Raw genomic sequence first — 14,714 nt, forward strand, 5'->3', positions numbered from 1 at the left:
AAGCTCCATCATCCCTAAATAGTACACAGAGGCTATTAGTAGCTGTAAGGACCTGTAGAACCTTTGAAAAGTTACCATGACAGTGACAACTTTTGTACCATTTTACATTTGTGGTAGCCAAGCTCAAAAAAAGAATCCGATTTTTATCTTGATAATGCCAGATATTTTATTCTCTGTCTTTGGTGCATATAGAAAAATCACAAAAGCACAATGCTTAATAAGGATTTAAAAATGTTCTTAAAAGCAGACATCAAACTTGTTTCTTGTGCGTTTGCACGGGATATTTTAAGACAGTGTGAATTAAGAATCCATTTATTCACTGCAAAGAGGCCACAATAAAAGAGTTTATAGTAAATAATAAACTTAATGCAAAATTGCATAAGTAAATAACTTTTTATGACAAAGAGATACATAAGATAACATGGAACAAACAAAAATGAACATGCATCTCTATAATACTAATATTAAATACTACAGTGTAATCACTGTATAAAAAGTGGTTGATGGAACACACTGTTAACAGTAATGCATATTGTTACATTACAGTTTGATAACAGATGATAAACTGGTTTGAGGTGTTACAAAATGCAGCCATAATGAACTAGAGAACCACTGCATGGTCTGAAATAAGCTGAAATCATTAGTTTATTTATACCTTATTATTTCACTAATTAATATTGTTTGCACCAATACAAGCAAAATGAACATTTCTGTAAAAATCCCCCTAGTGTAAAAAATCTGAGCATGATCAGAGTACAAAATGTTGTTAACGCATGCATGGACACCCATAGTCCCTAATATCAAATATAAGACAAGATCATGTAACAAGTCATACAATCCTGATCAAATCATGTGCAGCTTGTTGTACTCTAACTTCAGCTAGAAAACCTGTCTTGGTATTTATTTTATATATCACATAAGCAGACAGGAGCAGGCTCTTTGCTAGTTCCTTCTTTCTTTTGGACAGACTCTTCTTCTCTACTCTGGTAAGTACTTTTTGTTCTCCCAAGGAAACGGGTACTCAGGTGCCTGGTTGTAGTGACCCATAAGGAAGATGGCCACTGTGCCAACAGAGAATAGCAAGATGGCTGCCCAGAAACAAACCTTGTCAATCATCTTACCAATCAGCACCCAACTCTCCATTTCCTGTGAAAAAAAGAGGGATAACATGAGAAAAACAAGATGAAGGAGGAAAAACAGTGTGTGGGTGGAGATCACTGCACTGAGGATGCACACACTTACAGATCCAATGTCATTTTGCTGCTTAGTGGATTCAGCAATGAAGTTACAGGCATCCACACACTCTTTTATTTCTGGTGCTGTCTTTGCCAGACTCTTGTAGAGGTTTGCCGTACTGCTCACATCGATTTCATCCACTAGAGGGAGACATACACAAACACTTAAGAAAATACAATAAATTCAGGTATTATAAATGTAAACATAAAAAACAAATAGTACTTTTAAATGCCTAAATAATGCTAACGAATATGAGATTAATAAGGTAACATGCAAAATGCAAACATTCCAAATCACCAAAAGTAATAGTTTCCATCCAAGATGTAGAAAAGTTTGTTTGTTCATCCAAACAGATTTGGGGAAATTTTGCATTAAATCACTTGCTCACTACAGTTAATGGGTGCCGTCAGAATGAGAGTTCAAACAGCAGATAAAAACATCACAATAATGCACAAGTAATCCACACAACTCCAGTACAACAGTTAACATCTTGTGAAGTGAAAAGTTGTCATTAAGGCATCCATCATTAAATTTATTACAAACGCAGTGAACACTTTCACTTCACAAGACATTAATTGATGGACTGGAGTCATGTGGATTAATTGCAGACCATTAAGATGTTTTTATTAGCTATTTTAACATCTTTCTGAAGGCACCCATTGACTGCAGAAGATCCATTAGTAAGCAAGTAATATAATGCTAAATTTTAAGAAATAAACTCATCTACATCATGAATGGCCTGAAGGTGAGAAATGTTCAGCAAATGTAAATTTTTGAGAGAACTATTATTTTAATCGTGCACCTCTCCTGATCTGACCACTGTAGTTCATGATACTCTTATGAATGCTTTAGATACAATAAGTGAATGTTTGAATTTGTGTTACCAATTGAGCGCATGAGTCCATGTCTCTCTCTCTGTTTATCAAACATCATCTCACTGCGTGGCTGTTTCAAAACATATTCTTCAGCCCTTTGCATCAGACCAAACGAACTGCGCCGCCTCTCCCTCATTTCACTTGTCCCACCCCCCGGCTCCTCCCCATCCAGAAATGAGGTCATGCCAAGGAAACGTGGGACCACCTCAAGGAAAATCTAATGGGTATAAGAGAAGTACAGTAAAAGAAGGACTCCAGAATCAGAAGCTGTGGAATGATATTTCTAATTAGGAAATATATTAAGGACATAAACACAAACGCACATGTCTGATGTTGTGTGACATGTTGTGTGTACTAGGACTACGAAGGGAGAAGTTGAGGACAATGATGCAGTTGGTCACGATCAGTGTGGTCATACACATGACGAAGATCAAATACCTAAAATAAAACCAAGAAAAAGAGAAATTCGATTAAAACCAGTGAGACTGATTTAAGTTGGTTATAAAATTAACACCCAATGACACTCACTTGCCAATAAGAGGCACAGAAAGTGATGTTTCTGGGATCTTCTGAGCAATCAGGAAGAGAAACACAGTCTGAGCCAACAGTACAGAAATGGAAACAGTCAACTTCTGCCCTCCAGCTAAGAGACATAGGAGACAAAGAGTGAGACAAAGATGTAGTGTGCAGAGAAAGAAAGACAGAGGGAGTATTAACACTGTAAGACAAAGAGAATGGCATCTTAATATTTTAAGGCATACTGAACATTAACCTCAGAATGTCTGCACATGCACACGCAAACACCTTTTGCAGGTAGAAAAAAGGCCAGAACGACCAGAGAGGAGATGAGAGAGCAGGGAAGGATGATGTTGATTATGTAGAAGAGTGGTTTCCTCTGGATGATGAGGTTGAAATACACCTCTTGGTACTCCAGATCATCAGGCGAGTAGCGTGAGTTTGTCAGCTTACGAGCAGGCCGATGCTTGATTGCCCACTCCCCATTCTCTGTGAGATCATGCGAGCATTAGAAGACAGACACATGTGAACTTTCCTCTTAGTATTAAATGTGATGTGCAGATTAGTTGTTTTATATAAGACAATTTTTTATCATCAAGTTTTATATGTATTTTACTAAATTACTCTATATCGTATGTTTTTGATTCATTTTATGGTTGTTTCAATTTTTGTTTATGTTGGTGATAGTCTCTTGTGCTAACCAAGGCTGCACTTATTTGATAAAAAATACAGTAAAAACATACATTTTGTGAGATATCAAGATTTAGGGTAACTTATATATATATATATATTGTAATGTCATTTATCTTTGTGATGATAAAGCTGAATTTCCATTTCCATGCTGAAAAAATTCCCCCAAAGTGTGTGTGTGTGTATGTGTTGAGTGTGAAAAATAAATAGTAAAGTGTGTGAACATGGCACCTGTGAAGGCCTCAGGGTCAATGTCCACCCACTCAATAGGCTTTCCTGTATCTGCATCTTCTGCCAATACCATATCAATTTCATTTGCACTGTAAGTCTGAGACCTGTGGGTGTAAATATATATATAAAGAGTTTTAATCAAATTTTAAAAAGAAAATTTGTAAAGTAATATAATAAAAATAACATTATAATGTAATAAAAATAAAATAGAATTTTTATCCATAATCTTGTCATTAATCTCCATGAATACATGAGACTTGCATTTAAACACAAATCTCATTCTGTGCCAACCTGAAAACTAGTGTGCAGTTTTGCCAATCGAAAGGGAAGTAGGTGATCTCAATAGCACAGGTACTGCGGTAGATGGCAGGGGGAAGCCAGTACATGGAGCCATCACTCGAAATCAGCACATTAGCATAATATGCCACATCAAACTTGCCATCAATGCTGTAAAGAGAGTGGAAAAGAGGTGATTATGCCATAACTGTAGTAACAGAGAGAATAAAATAGAACATTTTCTGTTGTACTGCTAACTCACTTGTTTTCCAAAACTATATCTGGTAGCCACACAGTGTTGTATGGCACACGTATCAGATCAATGCCATGATAATCAGATGTATTCCATGCAAGACGGTAATCATGCCATTGCTGAAGAGCAGAAATGTGAGAGAAGAAAAGCAGGAATTAGCACTGTTCACGTCTTATGCTTGAGCAGCACATTTAGAGTGCCATGCCAAGTTCAACTGTATAAAAAGCTCAACTTTTGACAAATTTTAAGTCAGCATGAATTGTTCTCTAAATGCATGATGGATTGATTTTACTGTGAATGATTCTTCAAAATATCTTAACTTGATGTTTAAATGGAACATTAGAATTCTCCCTGCTGATGTCCACTTAAAGGGATAGTTCACCCAAAAATGAAAATTCTGTCATTAATTACTCATGTCGTTCCAAACCCGTAAGACCTTCATTCATCTTCGGAACACAAATTAAGATATTTTTTATAAAAGCCCTCTGACCCTTCATAGACAGCAAGGGTACTACCACAGTCAAGACACAGAAATGTAGTAAGGACATTGATAAAAAAATCCATGTGACATCAGTGGTTTAACTGTAATTTTATTAAACTCTGAGAATACTTTTTCTGCACAAAGAAAACAAAAATAATGACTTTACTCAAGGATTTCTTCTCTCCTGGGCCAGTCCTCCACCATTATCTAGAGCAGTGGTTCTCAACCACATTCCTGGAGGACCCCCATCACTGCACATTTTGCATGTCTCCTTAATCAAACACACCTGATTCAGGTCACTTGCTCATTAGTAGAGACTCACAGACTTGAAATGGGTGTGTCAGACAAAGGAGACTGCAAAATGTGCAGTGCTGGGGGTCTTCCAGGAATGTGGTTGAGAACCACTGATCTAGAGAGTACCACGACGCATGCCCGTGCATTCTTCTGCTTGTAAACAAGGCGCAGTCTGTTCTACGTCTACGTATTCTCCATAATGGTGGAGGACTGTCCTGGGAGAGAGGAAATTGTTGAATAAAGTGTGTTTTTTTTTTTTTGCACACAAAAAGTATACTTTTGTTGTTTTATAAAATTACGGTTAAACCGCTAAACCACACAGATTTAATCAAAAATATCTAAATTTGTGTTCTGAAGATCAGTGACGGTCTAACAGGTTTGGAACGACATGAGGGTGAGGTAATGACAGAATTTATATTTCTAGGTGAACTATCCCTTTGAACTATGCCCCTTTCTAACAACTGACTGCAAGATTACATTCAGATCGGCCTCCATCCAATCAACAAATGATGGGCAGAACCAAGCACCAGACCTACATTTTTCCATAGTCTATAATTTGTTTTACTCAGATCTAGATCAAAACATGAAAAGTAGTTACACTACAACACCGAAAGAAAAGAAAAATCACATTTTGTGTGAACAGCCCCTGGGATGTGTAAGATACTCACAATTTCAATCCAAACATTTGTAGTTAAAGTCTCCTCTTTTTCATTCTGTTCAGGAAGAGAAAGTTTCCAAATATACAAATCTGAATAAATCATTGGATCTCACACACACACACACACACACACACACACACACACACACACACTCACACACACACAAGTGCACGCACGCACACACACACACACACACACACACACACACACACACACACACACACACACACACACACACACACATATATATATACACACACATACATATACATACACTCACCGGCCATTTTATTAGGTACACCTGTTCAATTGCTTGGCAACACAAATTGCTAAACAGCCAATCACATGGCAGCAACTCAATGCATTTAGGCATCTACTGTAGATGTGGTGAAGAAGACTTGCTGAAGTTCAAACCGAGCATCAGAATGAGGAGAAAGGGGATTTAAGTGACTTTGAATGTGTAATGGTTGTTGGTGCCGGACGGGCTGGACTGAGTATTTAAAAAACTGCTGATCTACTGGGATTTTCATGCACAACCATCTCTAGGGTTTACGGAGAATGGTCCAAAAAAAGAGAAAATATCCAGTGATTTTGATGTCAGAGGTCAGAGGAGAATGGGCAGACTGGTTAGAGATGATAGAATAATCACTCGTTACAACCAAGGTATGCAGAATATCATCTCTGAATGCACAACACGTCGAACCCTGAAGCAGATGGGCTACAGCAGCAGAAGACCACACAGGGTGCAGCTCCTGTCAGCTAAGAAGAGGAAACGGAGGCTACAATACGCACAGGCTCACCAAAATTGGACAATAGAAGATTGGATGGTAGGTTCAGAATTTGGCGTAAAGAACATGAAAGCATGGATCCATCCTGCCTTGTCTCAACGGTTCAGGCTGCTGCTGGTGGTGTAATGGTGTGGGGGATATTTTCTTGGCACACTTTGGGCCCCTTAGTACCAATTGAGCATTGTTTAAATGCCACAGCATACCTGAGTATTGTTGCTGACCATGTCCATCCCGTTATGATTACAGTGTACCCATCTTCTGATGGCTACTTCCAGCAGGATAATGTACCATGTCACAAAAATTCAAATCATTTCAGACTGGTTTCTTGAACATGACAATGAGTTCACTTTACTCAAATGGCCTCCACAGTCACCAGATCTCAATCCAATACAGCAGTTTGGGATGTGGTGGAACGGGAGATTCACATCATGGATATATATATATATATATTTATTTTTTTTAAGTGATGTGACATACAGCCAAGAATTCGTGCTCTGCATTTAACCCATCCAAAGTGCGCACACACACACACACACACACAGCAGTGATCACACACCCGGAGCAGCATATATAAAGTGGCAAAACTCACACTACTTGTCACTCTTAGCAGGTAGATTAGTTACCAAAGAGATGAGGTTGGTTAGAGTCAACTTGACCTGAACCTTGACTTTTTCCTCAGGGTGTCTCGCTGGTCGAATATTTTTATTGTAGTTTTTAAACTTATCTGCGATTAACTGGATCTCCTCATTTGCACTTTCGACTGCAAAACGAAAGAATGAAAGACAGAAATTAGTTTTAAAACTTGCATACAAAAACTCTGTTAGTAGAAGAACTGAATTAATCTGTGAAAGTGAAAACTTAAAGAGTTCAGAAGGCCCATACAAGCAGCAGGCAAATTAATATCCGTTATACTGCAGTTTTCAAACCATTTAACTTTTAATATGTTTTACAAGACTACAAAATATTTATAATATATTTCAGACATATAAAATTTGACTGACTCAGCACTGTGAACCCCATACAAGTTGCAGTAATCCATTAACAAAATGGTAATGTTTGTAACAGCTCTACATATCTAGCCTATATTAAAATGACCAAAATATAGAAAAGACTTTTAGAAATTATTACACAATTAAGTATAACGCTGCTTGCGGTTACAGTGCGACAGCAGTGTGTTAAAGACAGAGAGCCAAGTCAGTCACTCAGTTTTGAGGTACACAAGAGCACATACCTTGTAATACAGTGGCCACGAGCACAAATGCAACTATACACGTCCTACCGAACAGGTCGGCCATGGTCGCCAAAAGACCGTCTTAAAAGTTGGTAACAAAGAGACAGACACGTTATTTTCGAGTGGTCAGTAACTGAGCTCTCTCTTCCCCTCACTGCTACAGCTGTCACTGCACGAGGCTCGAGTTACAGCGCGCTCTTAAAGTCACATTCACTAATCGCCAACATCATTATGCCTCTAATACGCGACAATGATGCAGATTATGTAGGTTACTTCTCTAGTATTACTGTTAGTGACCTCAGATGCTATGAATAGAGGCAAAACGTGCTGACCGCAGCGTCAATGTCAGGTGCCAATCGCAAAACTTTGGTTCCACTCACTGCTGTGCGAACCCATGGATATGTTGAGAGTCGTGCATTTTTACGAGTATCATAATGGTTTAATACCGATAAGCATAACGGTTATTGATAGCGTTGTTCACCCTCAGGGAATTGTGTTTCAGTCTGAAGAAATAAGCAATGTTAACAGGTGTACTGAGGGGCCGGCTGAAGGGCCATAGTGTTGATGTCTCCCATGAACATGGGTATAAATAACCAGTCAGTCTGGACATTGTGCCCTGCTGCATATCTCCATGGAACAAGGTAAATGCAGGGGTTAGGGAGTGTGTTTTGTATTTTTTGCTTATAGACTACACTGTAAGATAAGTCTGTAAAAATAGGGACCTATTTACAGGGCCCTACTGTGTCAACATGAAGGAATTTTCCGTATTATTTTTTCACAGATGTATTTTGAATTACATAATGCATTGTGTTGTGTAAGGTTAAAGGAAATGTCCATCAACTTGACAGATAATGTCCTGGCCGAAAATTACCAGTATCTTTTCCCTTTTTTCTTACAGTGTACATTGGGGCCAAAAGTTCTCACAAGAATAGTATCTGAAATCCCCTACACTGACAGGTAGCCAACAGTCCTCATGAGGAAAAGAGCTTAGTAAACACACTAGTAATCTCTTTATGAAAATATAAAATGCAATAAAGTTTGGCTTTAGAGTTAATTGAAAGAAAATATCATTAGCTCAGCATAAAGCCAATAAAAGTAAATGGAAAATGGTAGAAGATGTGTGCATGTGTGTGAAAGGGAATGTAACAAAAGAACTGTCAAAGTTTCTTTTTGTGCCCAGAAGGTCAAAAGTTCATAACTGTGAGTTATGAGAGATGCATGAGTGGTGATATCATATACATAACTATCCAGCATGTCAGGTTTTAAATGATTTATGAAGTCCAGCACATACTGTGACAACTGAAATTATAGGTTGGTTTTAAAGCATGGCTGCAAATCAAAGAGAACATTTTGAATAAAATAAGCTCCATGATCTACAGGATTTTTCAGTAATCTGCACAGCAGGAGAGGTCAGTCTCTTAAATTATATTATGACACGCTCATGTTTATTTCATGCATTTTTGTTTTGTTTACATTCTGTATGAGACAAATAGCATATAAATGTATTGCTTTGCCAGTTGCTGGCCACTGGGCTTAAGTGGTACACAGTACATGGGCTTAAGTGTCACTGGATTGCAAAGCTTGTCGGTAGGCTTACCGGAGCATGAATTCCTGTCTCCTTTGTGTACTATTAATATGACCTGTAATTGAACCGTGTTCCATGTGGGTAACCGGAAACGCCACATCCGGGGAAATGTTATGCACTGTCTTTGACAAATGTGAACGTCAGAAATGCATATAAAACTTTGTTTGTTTGTTTGTCTCTAAATTTATCTTACCATAAAGTACTTATCATCTTGGGTCCACCGGTCTCAAAACAGATTAATTTAATTTTTAGGGTTTGGCCTCAACCTCCTCCACACTTACTTCTTCTCTCTCTCTCTTCCTTCGGCTTGCTCGCTTTTTATCAGGGGTCTGCACAACCGATTTGGCACAATGTTTTATGCCGGATGCCCTTCCAGCTGCAACCCAGCCCTGTTATTATTGGGGGGCCTGAGAGGACACTAACTCGTGTCCCCCAGTGCTGGGGCACACTCACTCACTTTTTACTTTTTCCACATTTACTCCTTCTAATGAATTAAAAAGTTTGTCCAGTAGGGGGAGTTTCAAGCTACACGCTAAAGTAAGACAAACAAGAACAGCTTGCAACTGTATAGCTGTAGTTCTACGTTTTTTTAACAGTCCTTTTTTTTTTTTTTACACGATTAATTTTGTGAAACCAGAAATTTTAAGGACTTATATATATTTTTAAATAAACACAATCATTATTCATAAGATATATATTTCAGCTTTTATAAATATATTTTCACGGGTTAAAAGTTTGACTGAAATGCTTGTATTGAATCATTTTATACTCTACCAGTGGTAAAACTGCGGTAGATGTTGGGTTTGTGAAGAATTGGTAGGGAGTCTTTGATCTTCTTTATGAAAACAGACTTTGTTTATGATTACTACTATATGTTTAAATTTGAAATATGTTTTGTTGAGTTTTTATATTTGGTGAGTGGTCACTGGGCTAGTTTTGTTATGAAGACATGGCAACTCTGGTCCTGGGCCCCTGGTTGAGAACTACAGCTGTGTACTGATCTTGAATTGATTTTATATTACTTTGGAGATTGAAAAAAAAAAACTCTTGGTTAGATTACAGAATCTTCCAAACAGTGTTGGGAATCCAAAGTCCATTGTAGAAAATCTATGAAAAAATATCTAATGTGTTATATTATTTAATGTATGAATTATAAGTTCATTTTTATGAAAAAAATACATTATCTTTTACGTGGTTTCAACAAAAACATTTTTATTGCTGTGTTTTTGCATTTAATATACCATCCTTCGAGATAAGAATAATTTAATCATGAGGCGGCAAATGACATTGATAATCAGTAACCTGTAGCGTGCCTATGTGTGAGTTAATGATAGCCTTCAGATAATGTCACCCTTGATGAATGCCTGTGATTGCTTTTGTGTAAATGAACAGACGTCTATAAATCAGCAGTTGGGCCTAAATATAGTGACACAGAGACAAAACTGCTAATGCCTTCAGCCATACTTACTCTGTCAAATTGGGGCATTGAAATTCATCAGCTTTCAAACCAGAGGGGTGGGTTTTTAGGGCATGACAGCTTTTTTAAGGTGCTCACTGACATTTCAGGTCACAGTGACTGTCCAGTGTCCAACCCAATTTGAATATACAAACATGATGGTCTCTTTTCATCAGCTTTACTATGATATACAAATATATAATACCAATCTAAGATAATTAAAGAAGAAAACACACCAACATTATTTAGTTGCCTAACCAGAATATTTAAATTCAACATTTGAATACGACGCATTTGAATTTAACATTTGAATGGGGAATTTGAATCTTTCAAATGAAGAAACCTCTCTTTTCCAGAGATGCACATGTTGGGTAAATAAAACTTGGAGCTTCCCTTGTGGATTCCAGGATTTCTCTATTTATTTGTGACATGTGTTGTACAAGTGTGTGTGTCTGAGTAAAGGTTACTGCAGGTTGCTTAGGGCTTGCCTAATAAGGAGTGATTTGCTTTTCTAACTGATCTATGGACTCTGAGATTGCGCAACATCACTGGAGACTGACAATACAGACAGAGCAGGACAGGAGACGAAAGAAAGAAAAACAGCATAATGCAAAAATCAGCTTAACATAAGTTCGACCGGGGGACTAACCTTAGTATACAGGAAGAGAGGAGTAGCACAAAACAAGAAGTTACATACAGACTGTGTCTCTCTAGTAGTGTGAACACATGAGGGCAAGAATTTGCTTACCAACTTGTGGTTGAGTGAAGATTGAAACCCATTAAAAAACTGACAATCACACTGTGTAAGAGAAGAAAGGTACTGAGCACAGTGGTATAAAGATGCTCAGGAGAGAGACTGGGAGCGCATAGACTGACAAGGAAGTCAGGCCCCTGATGAGACGCAGCAAGGAGGAGGATAGTGGATCATTATGGGAGTTAAATGCAGGGCTTTTGTTGCCATTGTCTTCATCCTCATTTTGCTTGGCTCCATGTGGCTCCGTAAGTTTTACCATTTCTTTCTAAATTTTCTTTTAACAGACCAAATGTAATATATTTGGTTTTTCTGACACACTAAAGCTACTTTATTTCACTGTGGGGTCAGGTTAATAGTTTTTTTTGAGATACTACTTTATTATTTCAGTGAAACTTGTTATTCAGTCAGTCACATCAATATCAGTTTTGGTGATATTGAGTTTGTCTATCAGTACATTACAGTAGAGCTGATTGACTATAACTCATCAAGAAAATAAACATACGAAGATGATGAACATACATTTTATCCAAATTCACATCTTAAATAGATTCATGAGAGACGTTTTGGTATCTAAAACTTATGTACATATGCTTAATGCTTTAAAGATTAAGTGTATAATTCATTCATGAATCAGAATGGTGTAATTCTCAAGTTCATCTCACTGGCTCAATAATCTGGTCTGCGAAAATCATTCAAAATTTTGTTTTCCATGAAATAAAGTAAATAAAATATGTTTTAAATGACGTGACTGAATAAACAATTACATATTTTTTGTTTATTTTGGAGGTAACTAGGCTACTTGTATAATATTCAGAGAAATATTTACACTGGATAACTTTATTTCACTTAAGTCAATAACACAGTTCACAGATCTTATGGATGGGTTTATGTGAAAGCCTAATCAATTTACGATCCTGGCTTTCAGTATTTTTTAAAAAATTCACGAAATAATGAGTTTATGTGATTTGAATATATTAGCATGTCATTTCTTCTGTCTTCCTGTTTAAAATGATTTATTCTCCCATTACTCATCCTCTGTATCTCATTGTAGATGGGAATCTGGCGGACTACTGGAATACTTGTCCAAAGGCTTATAGTATAAAAAACAAGGTAAGAGTGGTTAATTACAACAGAGAACACAAAATAACTCAAGGCTTAAAGTGACATTTTGAATTTACGCAGAGTTGCTAACACTTTGCCCATTCGTTTTATGGCATTACCTCCCTCTGAAATCTCCCCTCACTTTCCCATTGCTTCTTTTTTTCACAGATTCTGTCTTTCATTAGAGTTAATAGTTCAGATGACGAAGTGGCTCCACTGAGGGTATGTCCTGGCCAGAGGTTTCAAGTTGCTGATTTGCTGGCTCACCTGCAGGCAGCTCCAGTCTCAGCCAATGATGTTCTGCTAAAGCCGTACCTGGCAAGCTGGGATGAGCTTATCAAGTAAATTAAAGCACATTATTTAATCTCATCATATAGCACGCTAAATATGCCACATTCTATAATTAAGTCAAGCGAGAGTGCAGCATGATCGCGAGTCTAATGTTGCTTTTTTTTTTTACAACACTTAAAAAACAACAAAACTGATAATGAATAACTAACACAGTTTTGCTGGTTAATGATTAATTCGTTTCAACAACAAATAGTCTATATTTCCGGTCGAAGGCAAAGCAAGACTAAATCGTTGTGCATCTCCAAGCAACACACTATAGTTTAGTGAATGAATCAATAATGACTCACTCAAAAGACAGGCACTTGTCGCCACCTACTGCCGTATCGGTGTAACTTTCAGAAAGAGATACTAGCTACAGTGGGGAAAATATTTATTTGATCCCCTGCTGATTTTGTAAGTTTTTCCACTTGCAAAGAAATGAAGGGTCTGTCATTTTTATGGTAGGTTTATTTTAACAGATAGAGACAGAATACCAACCAAAAATCCAGAAAAAATGCATTATATAAAGGTTAGAGATTGATTTGCAGTCTAAAGTAGTCAAACCTGTTCATTAGAAGTGGGTGTCCCAATACTTTTGGCAATATAGTTTTTATATTGGAATGCCAATTAACCATTTGACTGATCAAATCTGAAAACAGCAACTTTCTGATCTATATTTGTAGAAACATACGCATTAAAAATGTATCTCATTTTTCTGTGCATTTAAGGTTTTTGGAAGCCTTGGGGCCAATGGTGGGTTTAATTTCACAAGAAATTGAGTCGAAAACTGCCATCATCCGTGACCTGGCCCAAAAAGCGGAGAAAGAGAGGAAAATGAAAGAAAGAAAAAGAACGCACCAGCAAAGTGACCCAGTCTTAATGATATCTCATAACAGCTCTTCAGACTACTCTGAAATAAATCACAAACCCTCATATGGTTACACTTCTGTTCGGTCTATGATTAAATGGGAGCTGGAGAACGGTTTGGTGGACTTCCACAAGCAGACAAACTCGGGCTGCAGGACTCTGTTGCGCTTGCATCGTGCTCTGCTCTGGCTGCAAAATTTCCTGTTGGAACTGGGAAAGGACACAACTGAAGGAGAGCATCTACGAAGCCCTTCTGATCTCTGCAAAGAGACTTACCAGCGCACACTGGCCCACCATCACACCTGGTGGGTAAGGAAAGCAGTAGAGCTGGCCTTTCTTGCTATGCCTGAACGACCTTATTTCTACCAGTTGGTGTGTGTGGAAACGCAGGCAGAAGCTACTTTGGTGCTGAACAGGGTAGTGAGAGCAATAGAAGAAGTGTACGAGAGAAATGAAGTCGCTCTACAGGAACATGGCATGCTGGACCTACCCTGAGCGTAGAAAGAAAGAGAGAGAAAATCATGGGAGTGGGACCAACCTAGAGAATAGGGCACTAAATTATAGGAATGGGGCTTTGAACCCTTAAGAGAAAAGATTGAAGACACTGCTGGATAAATACTTTTCCAGGCTGATATATTTGGTCTTATATAATCAGAGAAATATCCGTTTTCTTAAAGATTTCGGGAACAATTGTCTTAAATTATTTGTCCAAATTCATGACAACTGGAATGGGCCATTTTTATTCTTAAAAGTAAGAAAAAAATAAAACAAATAAAACAAACATTTCACTATTAAATTCACAATTACACTATTACAGCCTTGTTGTTAAAACAACTAAATATGCAGTATACTGTTGGTGCTAATGAAAGACCACTGTCCAATACTTGAAGACCTTTTGCATAAAGAGAACACAATAAACCAATAACACACATTTTTATAGGCAATGGAAGAAAATATGAACTGGTAAACATGCTGTGTTCAGTTCTGTGTTCAGTTTGGAGAAATTGGAGAAAGCCATGCATTGATTTTTGTGAAGATATTAGCAGTTTTCAGGTTTGCACCATAATAGTTCTAATCGATTGTGAAAGATG

At 37.6% G+C, this 14,714-nt stretch overlaps 2 protein-coding genes across 2 annotated transcripts; one reads left to right on the forward strand and one right to left on the reverse strand.

Moving 5' to 3' along the window:
- Window positions 1–140: 140 nt before the first annotated feature.
- Window positions 141–7,732, reverse strand: chrne (cholinergic receptor, nicotinic, epsilon). The gene is made up of 12 exons (XM_042724410.1): window positions 7,531–7,732; window positions 6,923–7,059; window positions 5,521–5,565; window positions 4,087–4,196; window positions 3,840–3,995; window positions 3,549–3,652; window positions 2,916–3,116; window positions 2,640–2,754; window positions 2,435–2,549; window positions 2,121–2,328; window positions 1,243–1,376; window positions 141–1,146 (listed from the first exon to the last, which is right to left on the reverse strand). The coding sequence occupies exons 1-12, from the start codon at window positions 7,592–7,594 to the stop codon at window positions 979–981; spliced, it is 1,557 nt and encodes a 518-aa protein (XP_042580344.1). The 5' UTR covers window positions 7,595–7,732; the 3' UTR covers window positions 141–978.
- A 2,548-nt stretch (window positions 7,733–10,280) lies between these two features.
- LOC109048069 (ceramide-1-phosphate transfer protein-like) lies at window positions 10,281–14,390 on the forward strand. The gene is made up of 4 exons (XM_042724411.1): window positions 10,281–11,570; window positions 12,377–12,435; window positions 12,595–12,767; window positions 13,485–14,390. Exons 1-4 carry the CDS (start codon window positions 11,501–11,503, stop codon window positions 14,116–14,118), a joined length of 936 nt encoding a protein of 311 aa, XP_042580345.1. The 5' UTR covers window positions 10,281–11,500; the 3' UTR covers window positions 14,119–14,390.
- The last annotated feature ends 324 nt before the right edge of the window (window positions 14,391–14,714 follow it).

Source organism: Cyprinus carpio, chromosome B5, assembly GCF_018340385.1.
Source record: "Cyprinus carpio isolate SPL01 chromosome B5, ASM1834038v1, whole genome shotgun sequence".
Lineage (NCBI taxonomy): Eukaryota > Metazoa > Chordata > Actinopteri > Cypriniformes > Cyprinidae > Cyprinus > Cyprinus carpio.

Coding starts and splice junctions, on each gene's coding strand:
- chrne (XM_042724410.1), bottom strand. CDS start 7,594: ATGGCCGACCTGTTCGGTAGGACGTGTATAGTTGCATTTGTGCTCGTG. Junction 4,197..5,520: donor CAAATGTTTGGATTGAAATT/GTGAGTATCTTA, acceptor TCTGCTCTTCAG/CAATGGCATGATTACCGTCT. Junction 2,550..2,639: donor TCTGTGCCTCTTATTGGCAA/GTGAGTGTCATT, acceptor GTTTTATTTTAG/GTATTTGATCTTCGTCATGT.
- LOC109048069 (XM_042724411.1), top strand. CDS start 11,501: ATGGGAGTTAAATGCAGGGCTTTTGTTGCCATTGTCTTCATCCTCATT. Junction 12,436..12,594: donor CTTATAGTATAAAAAACAAG/GTAAGAGTGGTT, acceptor TTTTTTTCACAG/ATTCTGTCTTTCATTAGAGT. Junction 12,768..13,484: donor AGCTGGGATGAGCTTATCAA/GTAAATTAAAGC, acceptor TGTGCATTTAAG/GTTTTTGGAAGCCTTGGGGC.